General features: G+C 30.6%; 1 protein-coding gene across 6 annotated transcripts in view; it reads left to right on the top strand.

The window, feature by feature from the left end:
• Positions 1 to 1125: 1125 nt before the first annotated feature.
• The window catches only part of LOC106079090 (casein kinase I-like), a 28554-nt gene continuing 3835 nt past the window's right edge, over positions 1126 to 25844 (top strand). Inside the window, exons 1-11 of one of the 6 annotated variants that reach the window (XM_056021333.1) lie at positions 1129 to 1319; positions 1437 to 1543; positions 13122 to 13232; positions 14931 to 15079; positions 15176 to 15404; positions 16140 to 16310; positions 19202 to 19350; positions 19445 to 19586; positions 19886 to 19924; positions 20855 to 20872; positions 22245 to 22368. In XM_056021333.1, coding sequence (XP_055877308.1) covers positions 1456 to 1543; positions 13122 to 13232; positions 14931 to 15079; positions 15176 to 15404; positions 16140 to 16310; positions 19202 to 19350; positions 19445 to 19586; positions 19886 to 19899 — 1053 coding nt within the window. In that variant the 5' untranslated portion in view covers positions 1129 to 1319; positions 1437 to 1455 and the 3' untranslated portion in view covers positions 19900 to 19924; positions 20855 to 20872; positions 22245 to 22368. Of the gene's footprint in view, positions 1320 to 1436; positions 1544 to 13121; positions 13233 to 14930; positions 15080 to 15175; positions 15405 to 16139; positions 16311 to 19201; positions 19351 to 19444; positions 19587 to 19885; positions 19925 to 20854; positions 20873 to 22244; positions 25782 to 25844 lie in introns of those variants that run through there. The other 5 variants (XM_056021328.1, XM_056021329.1, XM_056021332.1 and 2 more) reach the window with 5 other exon arrangements.

The raw sequence follows: 25844 nt of genomic DNA, 5'->3' as shown, positions 1-25844 counted from the left end.
AGGAACATCCGAAACATGTAAAACAAAACATTTTTACAAACATTTTTTAGCTTTAAAACCCTGCTGAAGAGGAGGAGGGGGGGTAAACTCAAAACCCTTTGGCTACGCTCCTAGAATTTTGAGTGTGTAATTTGCTTCTTTTTGTATTGAATAGGGGGTTATAAAATCAAAATCTTCCTTAACTGTGCTCTTGGAATTTGGGGATAGTCGTTTCCTTTTTTTTTATGTTTTGTTTTGTTATTAGAACATAATAATTTAACTGCAAAAAAAACCTGGTAGGGGGTTTTAAACTCAAACCCCCCTAATAGGGGTTTTGAACTCAAACCCCCCTGATAGGGGTTTTAAACTCAACCTCCCCCGGTAGGGGGTTTTAAACTCAAAACCCCTTGGCTGCGCTGGGGCAAATGATGGTATAGTATTAAAATGACACCCAAAATAAACGAAATCAAAGCAAAAAATTACTGAATTCCGATTCCCCCCCCCCCCCTTCCCAGGTGAACCCCCCCCCCCCCCCTGGCTACGCCCATGATATATATATGCAAATATATATATATATATATGCAAAGACGAACAACAATCGCATACGTAACACACTCACACAGGCGCTTTTTGAATTATAACAGTCTACTATATCATGTAGGCTACTTCTCGGTGACGACAATTAGTGACCTCGAAACACCATGACTGAAAATGTAAGAAGGATGTCTGCTGATCAGCAGTGGTTATCATTTACCCTTGAGATTACGGAGTTAGAAATTCTACTGTGATAGACTACACTAAAACATAGCAGTCGTTTGTAGTTATAGATCCATGTTAGTCACCTTAGGTGGGAATTACCGAATTCCGCATATATTTATATGTGGTTATAAATCCTTAATTACACCTAACACAGACTACTAAGGTGACTTATTTATTTTTGGATTAAACTATAAATATGTATATTAATATAGCTAAAGTCAGAGATAATAAAGATCATTTGCTTAACAAGGTGTGTACTAGTGTGTAGGTAGAATCTAGGCCTTGCTTACACTATATATTGCTTCCTAATCCATCTAGCCTACATTTTATTTTAGCAATGGGTGAGAAAAGGGGGAAGGGGCATATATGAATCAAGAACCGGAAGTTGGTTTGACGCCTGCGTAGATATCGTCTTGAGCAACCAAAGTAAATAATGGCGTCCAAAGTAGGAAAATTTAGTTAAAATAATCATCGACATCCGCCCTTCTCTTTTGATATTTTACAAAATTAATGGTATATTAAAAGTTATCATTCATCTTCCGACCCAAGGAGGGGTTATTGGAAGGGCTACGATTTATAGGGTAAGCGATTTTCTTATCTATATAATAGTGGTAGAAATCATAAAGAATTTGTTTATATCCTTTTGAGGCTTTTGTACTTTGTTTTGTTTTTCCGATTATCTCAAACGATGGGGAAAGGTTCACCATTTTATATTTTATGACAGAAAAAATGGAGCTGCGAGTTGGAAATAAGTACAGACTTGGGAGAAAAATAGGAAGTGGTTCATTTGGTGATATTTATCTTGGTAAGTAAGCTAACTTCTAAAAAAAGATACTTAGATCTATATTTAGGTATGTGACAAAATTTTTGAAATTTTTTTTTTTTTAAATTGGATAATAAATTATTAAAGATCTTGTTCTGAGCTTTCCAATGAGGTATAGAATGTTATTATGGGTCCAATAGATAAAAAAATACACACAATTTTGACGCGTTTTCACTTAACATTGAAGCAATGGGAAACCATGGCACAAGATTTTCTGAAAAAATGAACAAAAATGTGTACCATTTCGCTACTTTTTATCACATTGCTATAATCTATATATCAAAATAAAGCTTAGGGTGTGCTTAATAAATGTATTTATTTTTTTTATACAGTTTATTTATATATATATTTTTTTTTTAATTTTAACCAACTCAATATGAGGTTCTCATTATTTATTTTTGTAATAAAATGTTCTTATCTTTCTATTTTAACAAAATGTTGATAACAGATAAGTGAAGCACTTATCCTGAGCTTTCCAATGATATATAGAATATTGCTATATGCCAAACGGTTAATTTTTTACAATTTTTTTTAACGCGTTTTCACTCAACACTAAGTGAGGTTTTCTTAAAATTGAACGAAAATGCGTGACACTTTGCTAATCTTTATCACACCACTAAGAACCATATATACTGTTACCAACATAATGAACAAAATAAATCAAAGTGAATAAAATTATATTCATTTTCATAAAATTTAAATAATTTTTTTTTATATTTCAACATGGCATTATAATATTTTTTTTTATATTAAATGTTACTTGTCAAGATCCTTCCAATGATATTTAGATTATTGAAATAAGTCTAACCATTCAGAAATGTAAAAATTCTGATGCAATTAAATTTAGGCCTAACAATGAAATCAATGAAGCATACCATCTCACTCATTTTTATAGCACATCTAAAAACAACACCAAGATAAAGATAAAACTTTAGATGTGATAAACAAATTTATCTTTAGATTCATGTATATTTAAAAAAAAATAAAAACTTAAAATCATTTTGTATAGAAAAAAAATTAATTACTTACATACATTTTTCTTGGAAATTGATAATATGATGTTAATTTTTAAGTATAGCATGGTAAGATGGCAAGGCATAAACGATTGCTGGATTTGTGCCGATAACGTAGATGATGAATGCGATAACATAGAAATTAAGTTCGACCAACTGATGATGAAGCCCATGGTGGTTTATTTGTTAATGACATAGGGACTCGACATGCAAATTAGTCAGTACTGAATGACGATAAAATGAATGGTGGCTTCTGTGTGTTAGTAGCATAGAAAAGCAGATATCATGCAAGTAAGCAGCATAGAATGATGATGAAGTCAATGGTGGTTTATTTGTTGATGCCGTAGTGACTCTGATGACATGCAAATTAGTCAGTACTGAATGACGATAAAATGAATGGTGGCTTCTGTGTGTTAGTAGCATAGAAAAGCAGATATCATGCAAGTAAGCAGCATAGAATGATGATGAAGTCAATGGTGGTTTATTTGTTGATGCCGTAGTGACTCTGATGACATGCAAATTAGTCAGTACTGAATGACGATAAAATGAATGGTGGCTTCTGTGTGTTAGTAGCATAGAAAAGCAGATATCATGCAAGTAAGCAGCATAGAATGATGATGAAGTCAATGGTGGTTTATTTGTTGATGCCGTAGTGACTCTGATGACATGCAAATTAGTCAGTACTGAATGACGATAAAATGAATGGTGGCTTCTGTGTGTTAGTAGCATAGAAAAGCAGATATCATGCAAGTAAGCAGCATAGAATGATGATGAAGTCAATGGTGGTTTATTTGTTGATGCCGTAGTGACTCTGATGACATGCAAATTAGCCAGTACTGAATGACGATAAAATGAATGGTGGCTTCTGTGTGTTAGTAGCATAGAAAAGCAGATATCATGCAAGTAAGCAGCATAGAATGATGATGAAGTCAATGGTGGTTTATTTGTTGATGCCGTAGTGACTCTGATGACATGCAAGTTTGTGTGTACTGGATGACGATAAAGTAAATGGTGGCTTCTTTTTGTTACAAGCGTAGCAAAGCAGATATCATGCAAGTAAGCAGCACATAATGATGATGAAGTCAATGGTGGCTTATTTGTTGGTGCAGTAGTGACTCTGATGACATGCAAGTTATTATGTAATGGATGACGATGAAGTAAATGGTGCCGAAGGAACTCTGATGACATGCAAGTAGTTGAAGGACATCATGAAAGTATAAGGCACATGTGGGAATTTATGAAGGGTTAAATGTGTAATTTAATGAAGGGTTAATGATAAATGGATTGGAAAAAAAGTGTTGTTTTTTTATGATAGTTAAATGTTTGAGAGATAAAAGGTTAATAGGAAATATGATGATTTGTGTTTGAAAAAACTTAATATTGAATGGTACACATGAATATAAAAAGGAAAGTTTGCATATCTTTACAGTCACAAACTTGAAGTGAAGACAACTTTATAAAACTAATAATATTATTATTTATAAAAATTATTAAATATTTTAATTTTAAGTTATGGCTTTACATTACACATTATTTAAATTAATTGTTTATGAACCATCAATACAATTTTAAAATGGAACAGTATATAAAAAGTGATGATGTACCACGTATAGTAAAAATAGCTAAGAAAAATAGTTAATTGGCTTTATTAAATTTGATAATTATTTAATTAGATGATATAAAACAAAATAGTGTGTTAGAAAAAAAAGCGCAATAAAAAAAAATGTGAAGTACAAGTAGACAACAACTGGTGTTATTTCAGATCTACTGGGAGGACTAGAGAAACACTTATAAGGTAGCATTATTAATTTTAAACTTTGCAGTATTACATATGATGCAATGGGAAAACAAATTTAAACAATATGTAGGTTTTATAATTTTAAAAATTATAGTTGCATGAAGAAAATGAATAATAATCAAATTATCAAAAAAAATCCCAACACAAATGTTTTGTTACAAATTTACAGAAATAGGGGATTTACTTTTCTGTTGAAAACAACAACAAAAAAAAAATAAAATATTTAATGATCATTCTTCATAATTGGATAGTTTTATTTACATATTTTTTTTTATTAAGGTACTATTTTATTTTAAATATTTCAAAGCTTAAAAAAAATAGTATAAAAGGATTAAGACTATGTTTACCTCTAGTTAATTTTATAATAGTATAGAATATGTTTAAAATTAATGACATAAACTTTACAGTTTGAAAATTTTATAAAAGTATTTATTTTAGTGAAATGTATTAGTCACTGATGATTAGCTAACAGATTTATTAGTGTGTTATATTATTATGTGCATTGTTTTACCACCCAATTATAAAGAATCCCTGTTAGTCAGACAGAAGTGAAACTGGAACATTTTTGTCAATGGGTAGGGAAAAATCCTTGATGTTAACAAATACTATTCTACAGTAATGTCAAGTCTTTGAACAGTATGTCACAGGCAAGCTGATACTTGCTCATGTCATAGTCAACCCCTCTACTCTCATCCTCATCATCCAGCCAATATTTTACCAAATATACATCTTTCATTCCTTTTTTAAGTCCCTTTACCCTGCCACTATATAATACAGGGCCTGCACTGTACCAATAGTGACAGATCAACCTGTCAATAACATTTCCAGATAACAATTCCTGCACATCCATCCAAGTCTGTTCAGTCACGTTAGTAATCAGTTCCTTAATCTTGTCAATGTAATTGTCTTGTCTTAAAAGTTTTTCAATTTTCTTTCTTTCTTTCTGTTCTGTCTCCTGGTTTTTTTGCTCCGCCCTCAGAGCAATCTCCTTAGTCACCTCTGACGTCCTCACTCGATTAGCCTGCCTCCTACTGCGAGAGACACCAATGGCCCAAGTCACCCTTTCAGTCATATCTGAGACACTCAGAGAATCTAGATAGGCTACAGTTCTGTTCTTTAGGGAACGGATTCTAGAGGACATGTAGCACATCGTTGCATTTGGTGCTTTTTTCTTGGCTGCACTAAACATGCCAATCACCTCTTCAGAATCCATGTTATGTAGCCTAGCAGATTCTGTCTGGGTGCTCATCAGATCAGACACATTCATACTAAGATACCTTTTATACTGCCTATTGATAGTTTCTGCAATAGAAGACAGACTAGCTTTTATCATGTTTTCAACTTCCTTATCTTGAGGGCAGAGCAAAAGAACCTCCAGTATGGGATCATTAACATCAAGGATTTCACCAAAGAAGTCTAGGTTTCTTGTGAAAATACTAAAGGGATTACTAAGGCATTGATCTACTTGGGCTAGAACTTCTTTAATGACTGTGACAGCCCCAAGATGAGAAACAGCTTGCGCACCAGGCGCAATGTAAAATTTTTTCATCCAAGGGCTTGTCAACAGTTTCCCTACCACACCCATAACAAAAAGTTGTTTCTTCCCAGTTTCACTATTGAGGTCACTGTGCAGGCAACTTATCAGCGATCCAGAGGAAAGGGCAGGGGATTTTAAAAATGATAATATTTGGTCATAATGAAGGACCAATATTCCACATGTATGAAAAAAAACGTGCAAACGATTTCCCCTATACCGTGGAATAAGGCCCTTGGGTAAGTTTTCATTTAGTAGAAAGGAAATAAAATTTTTGGGGTCACCCTTTCCATCTCGATATCTGAGTTTGTCTATTTGTAAGACAATGTTGCCTGCTATGCAGTCACTCCCAATAAGGCTGCTCCTTTCTGTCTGCAGGGACTTAAGTGCCAACCTGCAGCCTTTTGAAATACTATCAAGTGGGTGCAGGTGGCAATTAAGTTCATTTAAGGTTTTACCCCATAATGCATTTAATTTAACTATGGAAGCATGATTTACTGATGCCCGGTCTGACATAGTGTTGGAAATATTTTTGATAATTTGATTATAACTAGTGGAAAACTCTATCTTATGGAAATCAGAATAAACATATGCTAAATTTTTTATAGATTCAATTAAGTGTTTTTCATAGTCCTCAGCCCTCCCACCACTCAACTGATCTAAAGCTATAACAAAAGTATCAGTTGGAGTGGTGAGATGTACTGAATTGACAAGAACACCCTCTTGGGTTGTGGCATCAAACCCAAGAGTTAGATGTGGTGTTTTCATGGCAACTTCAGCGGCTTGTAGGTCTGAAATAACACCAAGTTCTCTTACAAAGTTGTCTACTGATGTTCTGTGAGGGACACAATCAAGAAGCACACCCAATCTCTGTGATAAACTACTAACTATAGGGGAGATGGAAGAGGTTGGGGCTTGGTATAAAATACAATTAAAAAACATTAATCTTGTCATAACATCATACATTTTCTTATTTTTTTTAAGGGACCTAGCTTTATTTTCTTTTAATTCTTTAAGTTCATCTTCAAGATGTAGTTTATCACTTTGAAGGGATGTTATGATTGCGTCCTTCACAGCCAATTCTTTATTGAAAGATGATTTCATTTTTTTTAATATCTCTTGATGTTTTTTTGTTTGCAAAATACATTTTTTACATTTTAAAAAACTTTGTTTGCCAGAAGCAATTTCATATTCATGCAATTTTTTTAATAACCTATTAATTCTCTCATTTTTTCGGTGAACAGACCGTCTAAGATTTTTAATAAGGTTAGGCTGAGAATTGATTTGAGATTTTAATAAACATATTTTTTTCCTATATTTATTCTTGTCTTCACTTCTTGCCTGGGACACAAAAGAAAGTCGTCTTTTTAAATGTCTTCTGCGAGGGGTTAATTCATCATTGCTTCTTAAATTTGATGAAACAGGATTTATTTCAGTTTGCTGTATAACTTTTGTTGGAGTTAAATCAGGGTTAGAAGCAGTTGTGGTAGGTAACTGATAAAAAATTTGACAGCAAATGTTTTGAATTTCAGACAAATATTTTGTTATATTATTTTTATACTTTCCAAGGGTGCATTGAATTAAATAACGAACTTTTGAAATCAAACATGGATTAAATGGGAATCCAAAAATTGAAGCAACACTTTCAGCTGTGGATGTTTGAGAGGAGTGATTTTGCAGATAAATTAGGAGGACATGTCCTTTTAGGCATAGTTTATTATTGTCATCAGGTGTAAGTTCAGAATAATTAAAATTTTCATAAAGAAATTTGTAGAAAATAGTGTCTTCAATATTTGTACAGGATGAAAGCTTTCTTTTTCTTTGTCTTGGCATGATATCAGTTAAAGAGTATAGGTGCGTAAGTGAATAATCCAATGGAAAATCTTAAAATAATTCTTGAGAAATAATTGATAGTAGATTGTATTGTAGATCTAGTAATTAGGTAAACATTGAAGTTGATTCTATTGTAGCTCTAGACCATCTAGTAATTAGATAAACATTAAATTACAATCTATAGAAATTATATAAAATTTAAGTAGCCTATATTAATCATAGAATTAAATAGTCAAAAAAAAGGTGCTGGTATGCCGTACCAATGTGTACTGTCAAAAAAAAAAAAAAAGCCCTGTATATATATATATATATATATATATCAATGGCCTGGGTGACACGATGATCATTATGTGCTGCTATATCATCACTTCTATCATACTCATATAGCATTAGTATGATAATAATCATAGCAATCAGAATGATTAACATATATGTAAAAATGTAAAATGTAAAAATAAAAAAATTCTAATCAATCTATCTAGATATATTGAATGGAATATATACTAAAATGTTTTACATGTTTCGGATGTTCCTTCAGAGTTGAAGATAATTACTTCCTAGTCCAAACCTCCCGCAGGACGATGGGGGATGGAAGCGGGCAGGGTTTGAACCCGGGACCATCGATAAATCTGAACGACAGTCCAGCGTGCAAACCGCACGACCAGGCAGCCATCCATACTAATATAGATATATTAGAGCCAATATCTAATTCTAATATGAATATTAATTAAGATTACAGGATAAAGCAATCAAACTGTCTTAAAAAAAATTAATCAGATCTACTGATCTAAAGTAGTCTACATCTAGTCAATCTAGTATAGAATTCTAACTAACTAGATATAGATAGGCCTTCTTTATGTAGTTAGATAAGATCTACTTTAATACATAATTTAGTTAATACAGTAGTTGAGTAGTATAAAATATAAATATAGTCAGAGTAGATATAATAGAAATAAGAGTCAGTAAAATAGACTGGGCTGGGTCTGTATTAGAACTGTAATTAGTGTAATATTATTTAAAATTTTATAGACAAATTGTTCTAAATTAAATAATAGTAATACTAATAGATCTAGTTTTTTAAAGACATCTAGCTAGATCTATATAGATCTAGTATGTATTATATAGAACTAGAGTCTATATATATATAATATAGATCTATATTCTAGAAAGTCTAAATAAATAAATAATAGATCTATAATCTATATTATTCTATAAGTATAATATAGCCAATGAATTAGATTAGATTATTTTAGATCAAGTAATTAGATAATTAGATTTAGACTTAGATTATTAGATCATTAGTAGATATAGATTATAGATTAGTCTGATTAGATATAACATTATAACATATAAATTATAATGACTAACTTAGACTAATGATATTGATATAGATAAACTTTGATAAAGTAGATTTTAGTAGTGTAGATCTAATCAAGACTAAGTAAGTCACTAATCTATTCATGATCTATCAAATCAAATTCAATAGAGTAAAATAGTTAATCTAGAAATGTCTAGTCAAGTCTAGTATAGAGTCTAGATCTAGATTTTCAATTTTGTTTGTGCAGTAATTTGATTCAAAAACATTTAGATCTAGATCAAGATCTAACTAAGCAGATCTAAAATTCACATATAGATCTAGACTCTAGACATCTACGAAATGTAAATACTTAAATAGATCTAGACTCTAGACTAGATTCTAAATGTTTACACTTGACTACAGACAAAAAGGCTAAAAATAGTTCATTGTTGTCACGTGACCGTAATGATAAATTGATTTTTTTTTCACCTTTTAACATGTAACATGCTTGAGCAAAATGCTAATAGAAAAGACATAACCGGCTATATAGGAAGCAGAATAAATTAAATTAATAAGAAAATGCACGTGTAACATGACTAATTCAAAATATTATTTGACAAAATGGTTTTTGGATGCAATCATTTGCCAAAACTGAAAAACCTCGAGGTCTGATCCATTGCCGCCATTTTTAAAAAAAAGTCACATTTGTCATGATTTGTTGCCTCACAGGAATTTAGACAAAAATCGCATATACCAACATATTACAATGAAATTTGCTCAACTTACGGCCATTTAAATTATCTTCCAGAATAAACAAACTTTTTAAATGACAAAACAACCTGAAGCACGTATTAGATCTACAAAATGACGAACTTTTTACGAAAGTTCGGCCAAATAAAAAAAAAACACTTTTTTTTTTAATTTCATTAATTTTTTTTTTAATTATTGTAAAAAAAATATTCACAAATAAAAAAACTAGTCTAAAATGCTTCATATACTGACTGGTTCTTCATTGTTTAGTTTAAATCAATAGCACCCTTAATTTAATAAATATAAACATGAAAAATGGCGTCGCCACTTTTCCCGCGAGTCGAAAACTGTCAACATCCGGGAATTTCGCATAGCTACTATATTTTAATTTATATTATCTAGACCTCTAGAGTCTAGTAAGTCTAGTAACTAGTCTAGATCTAGGCGACTACAGACTACACACTGCTACAGTGTCTACAGTCTAGTCTACTCTAGTTCTCTAGTCCCTAGATTCTAAGATTGCCCTAGCTGCTAGCTAGATCTAGATATGATAAAATCAGAGATGATGATTGACATGACATGATCATGATCATTCATGATGATGATGTTCAATGTTGTTGTTGTTATTAATGATATGTTAATAAATAATAATTAGATCTAGAATCTAGATCTATCTATTTTATTTACAAACATTCAGAGTCATTCTAGATCTAATTATTATTATATCAATCATGATTGATCAATGATATGATATAAATCTAGATTCATGAGATCTAGTCCTAGAATCTAATTGATACATTATCATCATAATTGACATAAATATAATCTTCTAGCTAGATCTAGACCTAAATTAGGCTAGATTCTAATTCTAGATCTATTGATCTATTCCAGTTCCAGATTCCAGATCTATAAAATTCTACTAGATATTGATTATAGTATAGATCTAATTATTCTAATTCATTGTTATAAGTTCTAAGTTATTCTAAGTTAAGTATTCTGATATTTATGATGATAATGATACTGATGATAAAGATTAAAGTTGATTAATATAATATAATTATATAAATCTAGATCTAGCCTTTAATTAGATCTAATATATATAGATATAGATCTATTATTATCAGTGATAAAACTGTTACTGTTACTATACTCAAGTATAGTCTAGACTCTAGATCTATATCTAGATTATATTATTAGGACTCCTAATTTTTTAAGTCTAAGACTTAAGTCTAAGTATAGATTGATCCAAGTCCAGTAACTAAGATTGCTGAGAAACATGGAAAGAAAGAATATTCAAATATGTCCATGAGAAATTGTGTATATCTTAAATAAAGAATTAAGGAGTGAGACTAGAAGATCTTGTAAGTCTAACAGATCTTAACTGACATTTATTTACTCGATCTAGTTAAACTAGTCTACTAGATCTAGTCTTAAGTCTAGATTTCTATATTCTAAATCAAAATAGATATAGATTTATCATCGATTAGATCTAGTTATATAAGTTATAGCATGGCATAGTATAGATACATTCTAGTCTAGTCTAACCACAGAAAAATATATGCGGAATTCAGTAATTCCCACCTAAAGTGACTAACATAGATCTATAACTACAAACAACTGTTATGCTTTAGTGTAGTCTATCATAGCAGCATTTCTAACTCAAGGCTAAATGATAACCACAGCTGATCAGCAGACATCCTTCTTACATTTTCAGTCATGGTGTTTTGAGGTCACATTCTAGTCTAGAGCCTAGATCTAGCATCTGAGTCTAACATATCTATAGAAATTAATTATATCTATATAGTTTTATAGATGTAGAGGCCTAGACACTATGATTAAACATATGCCTCCCCCTCCCCCCCCCCCCTTCAACACAGAAACTAAAATTAAGATTGTGAAACATAATAGCTTAACAGGTGCCACCCATCTCTGTGTTATAAAGCTACTAAATACTTCCTTGATCTATATATACTTCATCTATCCACACACCCCCTACCCCACTCTCAAGACAGGTGGATCCAGAGGTAGTGGTATTACAATCATGGACATTAGTCCTATCTGACCATAAATAAAATGCTTGCCAAACAATTAATTGTAGTAATTGTAGGTAGTAGACTAGCTCTAACATGATAAGTAAACTGTATGAGATCTAGGACAGCCACAATAGAGCAGAAATTTAAACAAAATAATGTTATAATTATAACTAAAGCAAATGCATGGCTGAATAATATATTGAATGGATCTATTAAAATAGCTAATCGACCTAAATTCAATTTTTTAAAAGTCAAAACCTTTGACTAAATGTATAGTATAGTATATATATACATACATAAAGTGCATTTGTTTGGTGACGATACGTACGCACAGCGTACCTGCACCTTTCTCAATGTGGGGGGGGGGGAATTATTACTTTTCTTGTATTTTAAGGTTTATTGTTAATTTATTAGTAGTTAAAAGTTAGGCATCTTTTATTAGTAGTTAAAAGTTAGGCGATTCATCACTGAGTACTGACACCTATTATTTTTTTTTTACAAAAAAAAAAAGCACAGTATATATATATATATATTAACTATTGTTATAGATGTAGATCTAAAGGTACATTTATATCTAATGATCTCTGATACTTATAGTTTATATGTCTACTTACTTACTCCTTAGATCTATATATATATATAGGCTACTATAAGGAGTAGATGGTTTACCATAGCAAAGAATTGTTTACAAATCTACAATGAATTGAATGTTGGTTATAGGTCTAGATTTATTTTTAAAATGTGTATTCTTAATTAATAGTAAAGTCAAATGTATAAGAGAGAAATATTAACATTAAACTCTCTATGATTTAAAAATAATATTAAATAGACCTCAAGTGGTAACAACATGATAACAAAAAAAATATATAACTAAAGCAAATGCATCTAATTGTTAAAAAACATTTTTAGTTTAATTTTATGTAATTCTAGAATCTATAAGAATGCACAGTAGCCTACTCAATGAGTATAAACACTCAAAGCTTGTGTTGATCTTCCTGACCCAAACTTTCCTCTCCTTACTTTAAATACCTTTCCAAAGCTGTTTACTGTCATAAAAATAAAATTATAGCAGTTCAACCAATTAGACCTAGTGAACAAAGTCTTGTCACCTTTGGCCATGTATTAATCTGTTAGTAAATCAAGTCCTTTATAAAAAAAAAGCATGTCACAATGAATATATGGTGAAGTCTTTTTAACAAGAATCACAGTTTAAGTCCAGTAAGAGAGGTGTAACGCATTTTAGTTTATGTGTAAAATTTACTGCTACTTTATTTTTCTAGCTATTTCTGTGGTTTATCTTAGGCACAGATATTTCCAATGGTGAAGAAGTGGCCATCAAGCTGGAATGTGTGAAAACAAAGCATCCTCAGCTTCACATTGAAAGCAAAATTTATAGAATGATGCAGGGTGGTGGTAAGTAGATTTCTGAAATTGTTCCTTTAGAGATAAGTAGAAATGAAATATCTTTATACAGTAGGGACGCACTGATTTTTACTAAAACGAACTATTGCACTAGGAAAAGTTTGTGGCATGAAATTAAGTAAATTTAACTGTAGCCAGCATAGCAAAACAACTGCTGATTGTAGTGGATGTATGTTTTTCATAAATCTTATTCTTATTTTCGTGCCTGCCTACTGACATATACAATAACTTGATAGAACTTAACATTAATGTATTATCTTGTGGAGTTGTTATTACTTGTGCAGAATTTTTATTTAAATTATTAATATCTTATAAATATTTAATTTTCATGCGTACCAGTGATGATAAAATTTAATATTTATATATTATAATGTGAAGTTTGTATCGCTTGTATGGTCAAATAATTGGACATTGTTGAATACATTTATAACGTCACATAGAAACTTGATTGAAATCTGAAACTTTTCATGTGCTGAAAATTATGCCTGATAAAATCTATAAATATAAAAATAGTAATGTTTAAAATATTTTCATATAATTGTAGGGTATGCTTAGATGTTATGTGGACTACTAAATATAATGAAATCCACTTACTTTGAAGTGGTATAGAACAAGTTGTTATTCTAAACATCTATGGTACCACAACATCCTTTTACTATTCCCACTATGCAGGGACCCCTAACCGTAAAGTCATTTTTGTTCATAAGGCTATAAAACTGTGCTTTTATAAATGTTATAAAATCCTAATCATAATGACATTAAATGTAAATGTCTGATATACATTGTCAAAGCTTTATATTTAATCAAGTAAATTTATAATTTATTTTTGTAATATATATTTCTGCTTATAATTAAAAGTTACAAATAAATGTAATTTTTTTTACTTGCATTTATTTACTTTTCTATTGTGTATTCACCACCTTCAAGTTGCATATTGACAATACTGACAATTTGAAAAACACGTCACAAATGTGGATAACATTCTAAGTTACAGTAAACTGTATTGCTACAAAATTCTTGTGACAGTATATATAAACAAGCCAACAGAAGTGTGAAGGTTCAGCTTGTTTCTACATCTGGAATTCTCATGGCAGTTTTGTAAGAGCACATAGAATTTCTGCATCCAGTCTGCTTCTGTATTTAGACTTGATAATAACATGCTGGAAAACTCTGGTTTTCAAGGAAATGTTGTTGGAAATGGAAGAAGGTGCAACAAGTTAAAATGGGATATGGCTACAAGCACTTGATTCAGAATAGTGTAATTGACATAGAAGAAAACTCATTTTCATGCATCACTATTAATGAGTGACGTGAGCACATTGACTTTGAATGAACTTCTGGCAAGTGCAAATTGGAATTCAATTAGTTTTGGAAAGTGATATGAAATTTCATCTGCAATTGTTTGGAAATGTTCAATCACTGATACTGTCACTTTCAATGGCATTAAGCAGAACTTTGATTTATTGAAATATCTGGTTTCCTTTGTTATTCAGTACAATTTTTCACTGTGAAATGACTCTTATTTTAGCATGTCTTTACTTGGAAAATATGTCATCCATAGTGTTACATTATTTATATTATGACTTCAAATTGTTTGGATTCCGCTGAAATTCAATAAAATCAGTAATAAACTGAGTAGTTTTAACCTGTATTTAAAATTTAATTAAGTCATTTTATGTTTATCCCCAGTGGGTATACCAACAATCAAGTGGTGTGGAGCAGAAGGTGACTACAATGTTATGGTCATGGAGCTTCTTGGCCCTAGCCTTGAGGATCTCTTCAACTTCTGCTCACGAAAATTTAGCCTTAAAACCGTCCTGCTGTTAGCAGATCAGCTGGTAATAAATAATTCACATATTTTTAATTGGAATTAATAGTCATCCTAAATACATTAAAAAAATTTTATTACTATTGTTTTTGTTTTTCTTTTGCAGATAAGCAGAATAGAATATATTCACTCCAAAAATTTTATCCACCGTGATGTTAAACCAGACAATTTTCTCATGGGTTTGGGGAAAAAAGGCAATCTAGTGTACATTATAGACTTTGGCCTGGCCAAAAAATATCGTGATGCAAGGACACATCAACATATACCATATCGGGAAAATAAAAATTTAACTGGAACTGCTAGATATGCCAGCATCAACACACATTTAGGCATTGGTGAGTCAATAATAAGCAAAGTACTTAACTCTTTCAGTGCAGTGTTACTCTTGAGTGAGTTACTTTGCTAGCACAGATGGGTGCGGCGTTGCTCTCAGCAAGTAACTTGGTATATAATCTTCATTTCACTATCTTTTTTTATGTTAAACTTTTTATTTCTCTCTTTTTTTATTTTCCAAATATGAGAGTGATTGTTCTTTGTTTTGGTAGTAAATTGGATGCAGGACAAATGTTTTTTTTTTTTTTTTTTAAATTCAACATTGTATTAGTGGTTTATATTTTTTAGTTTATTTCCCATGGACCCGATAAAATGTAAATAATAATTTGAATTGATAAAATGTGCTTAGTTTTGTGATTTTTCAATATTTATGTATATCGATTTTTAAATGAATTTTTTTATATATTTCCTTTTTCCGTGCTCAATATAGAATTAACTAAAAAAAAATTTCTTGAATAATTTATTTTATTTATTATACTTTTGTAGCCCATTCATTTTCCTTTAAAATGAAATCAAATCAAAAGTTACATTAGTTTAAGTAATTCTACCCTCTTTTTTTTTTGTTTCTCCTGGCAAACTCCATTTTTTTTTCTATCAAAATAATTATATTTTTCTTGTTCCTGATGTTGGTTTTAAAATGCTAATTTTTCAATGCTAGGTTAAAGCAATTTACTTTTTTGTCACTGTTGGTTGACTTAAAACAAGAAAAAGTAATAATAATATTCTATCTTCTTTAGAGCAAAGTCGAAGAGATGATATGGAATCTTTAGGCTACGTGTTCATGTATTTTTTGAGAGGAAGTTTACCCTGGCAAGGTCTTAAGGCAGCTACTAAGCGTCAGAAATATGAACGCATCAGTGAAAAGAAAATGTCTACTCCCATTGAGGAATTGTGTAAAACATTTCCATGTAGGTGTAATCATTTAATTTTCATTGGAGCATTTTTTTTTTTTTTTTTTTTTTTTTTTAGATTGTGAGATAGAGATTATCCTTAAACAGACATGCCTACAGTCCTGCATTATGCGGAACCGTCCCGCAAAAGCATAAAAAAAAAGCTCACATGTCCCGCTTTCATGATTTTTTTTGTTCCGCCAAGTCTGAATTCCGACACAAAAAAATAAAATCGCCAAATTTTCAATATTTATTAATAGTGCGAAATGAAAATTCTGAATGCAAAATAAAATATATATAGGTCTGTGTTTATTGTTTACATTTCATCTCCTGGACCCAGTGTGTCCTAAATTTACGAAGATATGGTTGAGCTAGATCTATTCTTAGAATCTAGTAAGTGCTAATAAGCCAAATGTTCCATTCAAATGGCTCTACTAGTCTATACTCAGACTATTCTGTTATTTCTAACACTAACTCATCTGGTTTCTTAGGTTTCTAAGTAATCTAAGAAAAGGATTTTAAAAAAAATACATTATTAAAGATCTAGATCTAGACCTAAATGTAATTAATTAACTAAGACACAGTAAGGCTAAGGCGCCCTAAATAAATATATTTATAAATATATATATAAATATATATATAATATATCTACTTATTACATAGTCTAAATTAGTAACTAGATCTAGGACTAGCACTAGATAACTAGATGATACTAAATCTAGCTCTATCTAGATCTAGAAATAGACTTAGAAGGGGAAAGATTTCTAGTATCATTATGTAATAAATTTAGTTCTCAATAAGTCCATAGATCTAGACTTAAATATTTAGATCTATAATATAATTATTATAATCTGTGTTCTTAGACTTAGAGGACTTAATTAGGTGTAGGTCTAGACTAGTAGACTCTTAAATTATTTTAGATCTAGAACTGAGACATCATCTATAGTGACTAGAGTAGAGCCCTAGAAAAGGATAGATTATCAAGTAGATCTAGAATAATCTAGGTCTAGTCATTAGATTTAGATCTAGTAGTAGTAAATAAAAATAGATAGTAACATTTGAGTCTAGGTCATTAGAATTCATCATATAGCAGACCTGCCTACCGTTACGCAAAATGCGTATTCGTTACGCAAAATCTCCAAAAAATGACCGTCAGTACGCAAATACGCATTTAACCCGTCGCGTTACGCATTTCGTATCCTCCCCCCCCCCTCTTGACTAGCTTACGAGCGGTCACGGAGGTCACGCTAAGCCGTCCTGTTGGGGGGGGGCAGAAAAGGTGGGGGAACACATTGTGTCCAGATCTATACGTTGATTGGTTCTTAAAAGCAATTAGAATTAGTCTAGAAATGAAGAACGCGAGAGTGAAGGAGTGGCGGGTTGGTACCGTCAGTTAGCTGATACACCAACTTGACTTTTTTTTTTTGTAAGTTCATTAGTAGAAATTAATTAGATCTATGTTGAATCCCTGATTCAGGTATTCATTTGTATAGAAAAAAATATCAAAGTGCTATCGATTCAAAACACATTGAGTGATGAGTGACATTGTAGATATCTAATCTAGATCTGGATTCTAGATCTAGAATCTAGATAACTTGTTATACAGGAATAGATCTAGCAGAGTCTAGCTAGATTAGATATTACGTTATGTCATGATTCTCTACATTACTCTACAATCTCTAGTACCAATTTAGTTTATGATTTAGATTGACTAGATCTAGATCGATTACATCTACTACCATCTAGTCTAGTCAGTCTAGATCTAGACTAGATTCTAAGTCTTAGTATAGAATAGATCAAGGATGAAGGTAGGCCTACGAAAGTTTGGAGTAGACCTACGTTTGTAGCGGATCCACGGCATCGGTAACACTCTTGAACCCAGATCTAGAGTAGATTATATTCATTATATAGACATAGATCCAGATCTAGTCTAGATATCATCTCTATTGTCATATTGATCTAGATTTAGACATTTAGATTGTAGATCTAATCATGACATCTAGATCTAATGTTATATATATATATTATTAATTTTATATATATATATATATATGACAAAATAGTGGATCGCGTAAGTGTTACGCATTCTGGTGCCAAAATACGCATTTTGACGCCAAAATACGCATTTTGACTATCAGCGTTACGCATTTGGACTTTTTTTGGTAGGCAGGTCTAATATAGGAGTTAGAACTATTGATTTCAAACAAAGGACATAATTATGAATTAAAGGTTTTCTTACATTTAATTATACTATTTACATCTAATTTATAAGAAGCAAACCAGTATTGTTATTAAAGTAATGATTGGCAACACAAGTGCAGACTCTTTGGCCCACCAGGGAGGGCAAATTTCACCCACTGAACAGGCTGTAAGCTGGCTATAATACAAAAAACAGAAACTGAAAAGTGGTTTGAGTGCTGGGACAAGTCCCAACCGCCCGTGGAGTCTGGGAGTGCATGAGGCGCCCTGACTGCACTTCCCCGTGGTGGAGGCTGTCCAGGCCTGAGCAAGCTATTATAGCACATAGCAGGACAGGCCACTGTCCTGTTGGCTCATATTTCTCGCGGCTATGGCCAAATTTTGATTCACTGTGCCCCCGCTGTGGGAAAGAAGAGGAAACCATGCCTCATATTCTGTTTGACTGCCCCAGACTTGCTGATCTCCGTCTTGACAGGTCTGGGAAACCCAAAATTCTCGACCTGTATGGCTACATCTATGCACTACGCAAGACAGCAGGGTTTCTGTCTAGGGCTTTGCAAGAGAGGATTTGAGCCTCTCAAGCCCTCACTCTAATGGAGTTTGATGATGATGATTAAAGTAATGTAATTGAAGTTTTATTTATATTGCTTACAGTATGGCTGACAAATTATGAATGTTTGAATAATTAAATAAAATTCTTCTCTCTACAGCTGAATTCGCCACTTACTTAAATTTCTGTCGATCTCTGAGGTTTGATGACAAACCTGACTATTCCTATCTTCGACAACTGTTTAGGAATCTGTTCCACCGGCAAGGTTTTACCTATGATTATGTTTTTGATTGGAATATGCTCAAATTTGTAAGTAAAAATTTCAGACAAGTATAATTTTCAGCAACAACGTTTCTGGAATTTATTTTTAGATTTAAAAAATAATTTTTCTAATTTGATTCAGGGTGGGAGAGGTACGGAAGAATTAGAAAGAGATCGCAATAAAATGCACAGTTCAACATCCCGTGCACTTCCTGTGACTGCCTTACCTAGGCGTACAGATCAGATGGGTGTTCAGCCAGGACCTAACTCAGGGGACTTCAACAGTAAGTAGACTGTTTAAAAATATCTCTTATAAAACCTGATTTTTTTTTTTTCAACCTTTTTAAACACATTTTTTTTGGTTATTCAAAAAAAAAAAGTATTTTAACAAAGATAAAAGAGAAGTATTAGTAGCTTTTGGGGAATCAGGTTTTATTAGTGTACTGCATCTTGCTGCTTACATTTTTTTTCTTAGGGTAGGGAATGGGGACCAAAAAAATCATGTGATTTTTATGTTTTGTCCATATAAGTTGTTGTGTTTTTGCTTTACCTAAGTCTTTTTATTTCCCTCTTTTCATCTTAGAAAATGTCCTGTAAAGAAAAACCCAGTTTGCACTTGATTGTATGTAAAAAAAATAAAAATAAAATAAAATTTTAAAAAGTGTCAAATTTATTTTCTGCCATGAAAATTCGCACTAATGGAAACTTTTTTTTTTTTATTGCCTTCATTAATGCTTCATATAACATGCTTTTGGTAATGTAGGGGCTTTCACAAAAACCATTTTCTTTCCTTTTATCATATTGGAAACTCAACAAAATCTGCATTGCTCAATTAATCAAGATAACATTATCCGCCTAACATTATCTTACATTTTCCTGTCCTGTCAAATGTTTTCAGTGTTTCACAAAGTCAACAGTTATGGGAAGCCCACCTCATTTTCTGTAAATCCCCATGCTCTCCCTTTTTTTAAATTACATTTTACGAAATGTTATGATTATAATGATACATTTTTTTTTGATAATTATTAACAACATCTCTAATAAATATTTTCCAGTGTTTTAATTTTTTCTCTTTTCGGGTCAATTTATATATACATTTTTGTGAAAAAATTATTAAAATGTATCATCTAAATGTAAAAAAAATGTTTAGAGAATTGGAATGTTTTCTGTGTTTTACCCAGACTCTTTCCTTTTCATGTTATTTTCTATTTAGCTTGATTTGAAATTTTTAAAAATACACATTGTAGTAATCTTTTTTTCCCCGGATTAGCTGACAGTAACTAATGCTTCTTATTAAATTAAAAAAACAAGCAAACTTTAGTATTGAAATATTTTACTTATTTCTAGCTTTTCTAGCTAGTGCTGAGGATTTTTTTCTCTCATCATTTTTTTTGCTTTTACATAACTATTTTGACTACTTTTTTTTCAAAATGTTAATATAGTTGTTATTCTACTGGTATTTAAAAGGATATGGGGGACACTGAAAATAAATAAAAAATGTCACTACATTAATCCACATTGTTATAAAAAAAATAATTTTTTTCTCTTTTAGGTATAGAGGGTCACATTGGTACTATTTTTTTTTCCCCAATTCTTTTAGCACGCATATCATAGCCTGGCTTTAGAATTCTGTTGTTGATTTCAGACTGTACTTTGTATTAACCAAGACACTTGTGCTTTGTGTGTTATGTATAGATGATGTCAACTTTTTAGACACTCTTGACATAGTCAATAAGTACATGTACACTCAACTTGGTGTTTTGTTCTTACTATGGCTTAATTGAATTAAATATTGTCAAGTAGAGATTCCAAGCAACTGAAAACCTTATTTACATTCTATATTCATGGAACCCGCACACCTAATTTGTTTTGTATTGTATTAAAGTAAATGAATTTTTGAAGTTGTATTTTAGTATTTCTGCCAAGATAAATTTATTTGGGAAGAATAAGCATTTTTAAGTTTACAAAGAAATTAAATTACTTTTTATGGATGTAAAATGGATTCATCAAAACTTGGAAACATAGTTATTATTTAACACTTGAAGAAGTAAAGAACAATTTTAAAAAGAGTTTACTTTTGATCTTTGCATGTAGGTTATGTTAATTATTTAATTTTAATTTTTTTGAAAAAAAAAAATCAGAAATTTGTGAAACAATTCTGATTTATGTTCAATATTTTTTTGTGATTTAGGAAATTTAACTGCAATTTCCCAGCTCTTTCTCCCATTTGCTTTTATCTTACTGCATGCATTTTTTAAAGAAGTTCTTTGTCAGATATAGTTTTATTTTACAATTTAGAACTGTGGAAACAACCAGTAATAATAACACAAAATGTTGTTGATTTATATATTTGATTTATAAACATGTCTTTAAATGGTTTGTCATTAGAGTTGGAATTTCTCACCCAAAATAAATAGTTATTTTAGTATCTCGGTTGTTTCAGAGCATGAAATTTTTTTTATCGAGAGCCACCTAAGTTTTTAGTCAGTTTTAAGTTGTTTTTTTTTAACTGGTAATAGTTTTGTCAATATTTTTTTTTTTTTAGTTACTGTACTTTTTTCCTTTTGACTTGTATATTTCTGCATCATTATTTTAATCATAGGTTAACCTGCCTGTTAAATTTCTTTCATGTATTTAGAAAGAGCATGTCTAGTAGAACTAACTTACTTATGAATTTGCAGTGTTTGAATGTTTAAATTTTTGTTTGTTAGAATATTGACATTCTTACATAAAATTTTGAATATATTAAACTTAAAAAATATTTAAAACAATTGTTTAAAATAATGAATTTTTAAATAATTTTTTGTTTTGGCTTTATTGTTTAAAAAAAAATAAATTGAGTTGTAAATAGTTAGACAAATGTTTCTCCTAAGAATGTATTATTATTTGGGATACAAAAGTTGTTCTGACACAATTTTTCTTTCACCACCTCTTTCATATAGATGTAAGAGGTCATTCAGGGAGGGCTAAAGAGAGGCTTCCTGTCCGGCTTTCATTAGCTACCAAAGGCTCAGAATCTCAAGAGGCTATGGCAGGAGAAAGTCGAGTCAGTGATCGTCTAGCAACACCCTCATCTGGTGGACGCATTAGCTTTAAAGGTTCAGGGCTGCCTGTTCCAGTTGCAACATCCGATGGCTCAAAGTTTAGACGGATGGCTGCAGATGGGCAGTCAAAAGGAAAGCGTTGATAGTTCATACCCATTTCTCAAAATTAGATTTCAGAATAATATAATTAAGACATTGCATATTCTTAAAACAAAAATCAAATTTCCAATGAATTTGTTATAGAAATAAAACCAAGATCTCTCATCATTTCTCTCTTTTGTTGATAGCAGGTTTGATTTAAGAGTTAGTAACTAGATGTAGCCTATGGTTGACAATTATCATAATCAAGCAGCATTGCATAACTGGATACGTGAATCTCTACTTTAAAAAATAGGATTGCCTGGCTGATACCACTGTATATTTCAGACCTAGATAATACTTTCTGAATGAAGTGCTACATTATCTAGCAGAATTACTTCAGATTTTATGTATGAATGTTTTTTTTTTCTTAATAAAAGGCATTCCATAGATAACTGCTTAATATTTTTAACTTGCTAAGTTTAGATACACATATACTTATAGACTTCTCTTTGATTGTTAATGGAATAATTTGATCACATGTGAGTCGCTCTTGTTCTCAGTTGTATTATTTTTGTAAAAAAAAAAACTTGTACAATTCATTGTGTACATAGATTGGCTCTTTTTTTTTTTTGTTTGTTATATATGTACATATTATTTGTTAAATTTTGTGTTTGAATCCTGATGTTGCGCTCACGTTTTAATAATTGTACAAGTCATTAATTTTATATTTTGATTCTAGTGGAAAACAAACTTTTTTTCTACTCTAATTTGGTATTTCTTCAGAATACGAAAGATTATCAATAAAACTAAAAATTAGTTACCCATATCTTTTTTTTTTTCAATTCCAATGTTTTTTCCTTTTATTGTTCTTTATCTTGAGTAATGAAAAAACAATTTAGTTTTAAAAAATCTAATCTATGTTACTATTTATCTCACCTTTTTAAAAGTATATATTGGTTCTGCTTGTAACTGAGAATTTTGCTTATGAAATTTTTTATTAAAAACTTTCTCTATCATAAAATGTCATCTTACATAGTTAAGTGAAAGTGAAGATAGTGTCTTTTTAAACAAAAAATATTTTTTAATTGCTTTGTTTTATTCATTAGAATTTGCATGTTTGAAAGTAGATTTGTTAACAGTTGCATTTATCATTAGATAATTTTTTTTTTCTCTAACCCATTGTAATGATTGAATCTAGGTATTTGATGACAATTTACTCTAATTGTTAGTTTTGTAGTTAACACAAAGTATACTATACATTACTGTATGTAAAGTGTATCAATGTACCACTTGAACTTGTAGTGGCAGTCATTGATCATTTTCAATGTATCTATTGTTTCTAATTGTGCATGTCTTGTACAGAGTTTTTTTTTCCTACTCTCATTATCTCCTGAGATGATAGGAAACAAAAGATTTCATTGGTCAATTCTCTCAGCATAATGTACATAATATAGTTCTTTCACTGCATTCAATGTCTTAAACTCTAGTTTTTACTTTTGTTACTGCAACAGCGTTTGATTTGTGCTTTTTGTTTTAAAGAAAAAAGCAATAGGGATATAATTAAATTTTGCATAATGTAAAAATAAGACATCTATGATCTTAATCTCAGTTATTTTGAACATAATACTTTTCTCTTGTGTATAGTAAGAAAATATTTTCTAAGCTTGAGCTTTTGGTGTGAAATTAGAGAAGTTTTTTAAAAATGGTTAAAATACATACACAAAAATATATAATTATCCTTATTAAGCTTTAAAAAAACCTCTCTAAATGTCATTGTACAAATCCATGACACCTCTTTTTTTTTGCTCGTGTCATATCCAGTTTATTTTTTCCTTTTTTATTTCTATGATTTTAAGTCTTGGCAGAAGTCAACATTGCCGATCCCCATTAAATCAGGATAAATGAAGAATAGTAGAAAAATATTAGTGTAAAAAAATGAACATATTGACACAGATAATTACAAAGTTTATACACCTGATTTGTTTACACCTTAAACTTTTTTGATGAGAGCAGTTGCTGTGAAAAGTGGGTTGAAATCTAGTTCTTTATCAATATTATACATTTCTTTTTTGCAACTGAATAATAGAAAAAAAGATGCTGAATAATTACAATACATTATTGAAGAGAAATAATTTAATACAATTTATACACCACTTTGTTGCTGGACTATTGAATGACTATTAAAAAAATGGGAAAGGGGGGGGGGGAATCAATATTCAAGAATAAAATAAGATCAAATACAATTTTGAAAATAACCCTTTTTAAAAGTTAATGGGTTCATATTCATGTAATTGTATTGATTTAAAATGAATCATGACTAAACAATTTGGATATTATTACAATGACCAAGGAGTTTCTTTTGAACACATTTAAACCACCTAGTTACTAAATTTACATCATAGTGTAACTACTCCTTTCAAATAGAAGTTATTTAGGTTTGATTTTTATTTATTGAAAAAAAAACTTTGGAAGATAAAAAAAGGAATGTTAGTAATTGTAGGTAATTCTATTTTAGAAAGATGTACTCCTGGGTGTCAAGAAATTAAATAACATGTTTGAAAGAGGCAGTAAGTTTTTTTGATAAACATTTATGTACATGTAATATGACCAACCCTAATCAATTAACATTCATGAAGGTCATTGGTGATAGCACACCCTACTAATTAAGTCAGATTTATCCATTATTTGGGTTGCAACTAATATATTTATAAACTGATATGTTTTGCTTTTGGAAATCAACAAACAACAATAATTAAACTATAATTTCTTGTCATAACATCCCCATTGTGATATAGTTTAAATTTATGTCAATGATCGCCAAATGTTTTTCGGATAATATTCTTTTTAGTTTCTGAATTGTGTCAGTTTAGCTTTTTTGGGTGCATGACTATTTGATGAATCAAACAATTTGTTTGTTTATTTTATCCATTATAAACTTAATAATTGGAATGTTTTACTTTTAAAATTACTAAGTGTTCAATATGTATTTTATTTCTGTGTGAAACGGTTATGCATAGAATTTAATCACATATATATATACTTAACTCTTTCTCTCGTAATTATTTACCACATTTTGGTGGAATCAACATTGGTATCGTCAGTTAGGAGAGAAAGAGTGAATATAGAATTTTTCCCTTTTGTTTTTTACAATTATTAGATTGTTCTTTTTTAAAATCAAGACTGAAGTTTGTTAATATTTGAGGGTTTACTATTTCTTTGACAATTGTTTTCATGTATATGCAGCACATGTATATCCATACCTTCATAAAATTGCATCAGTTTGATATGTGCTTAGAAATGTACATGTCTTCATGTGATATTGGTCATCATCAAATAAAAGAACATGAAATAGTGTTTTTTTTTCCTTTATTATTATTACGAATGTAATTGGTAATACATTTGTGTGTTTGTTGGATA

Source organism: Biomphalaria glabrata, chromosome 2 (genome assembly GCF_947242115.1).
Source record: "Biomphalaria glabrata chromosome 2, xgBioGlab47.1, whole genome shotgun sequence".
Lineage (NCBI taxonomy): Eukaryota > Metazoa > Mollusca > Gastropoda > Planorbidae > Biomphalaria > Biomphalaria glabrata.
Note: the sequence above shows the minus strand (reverse complement) of the source record. Positions and strands in the feature narration are given on the sequence as shown.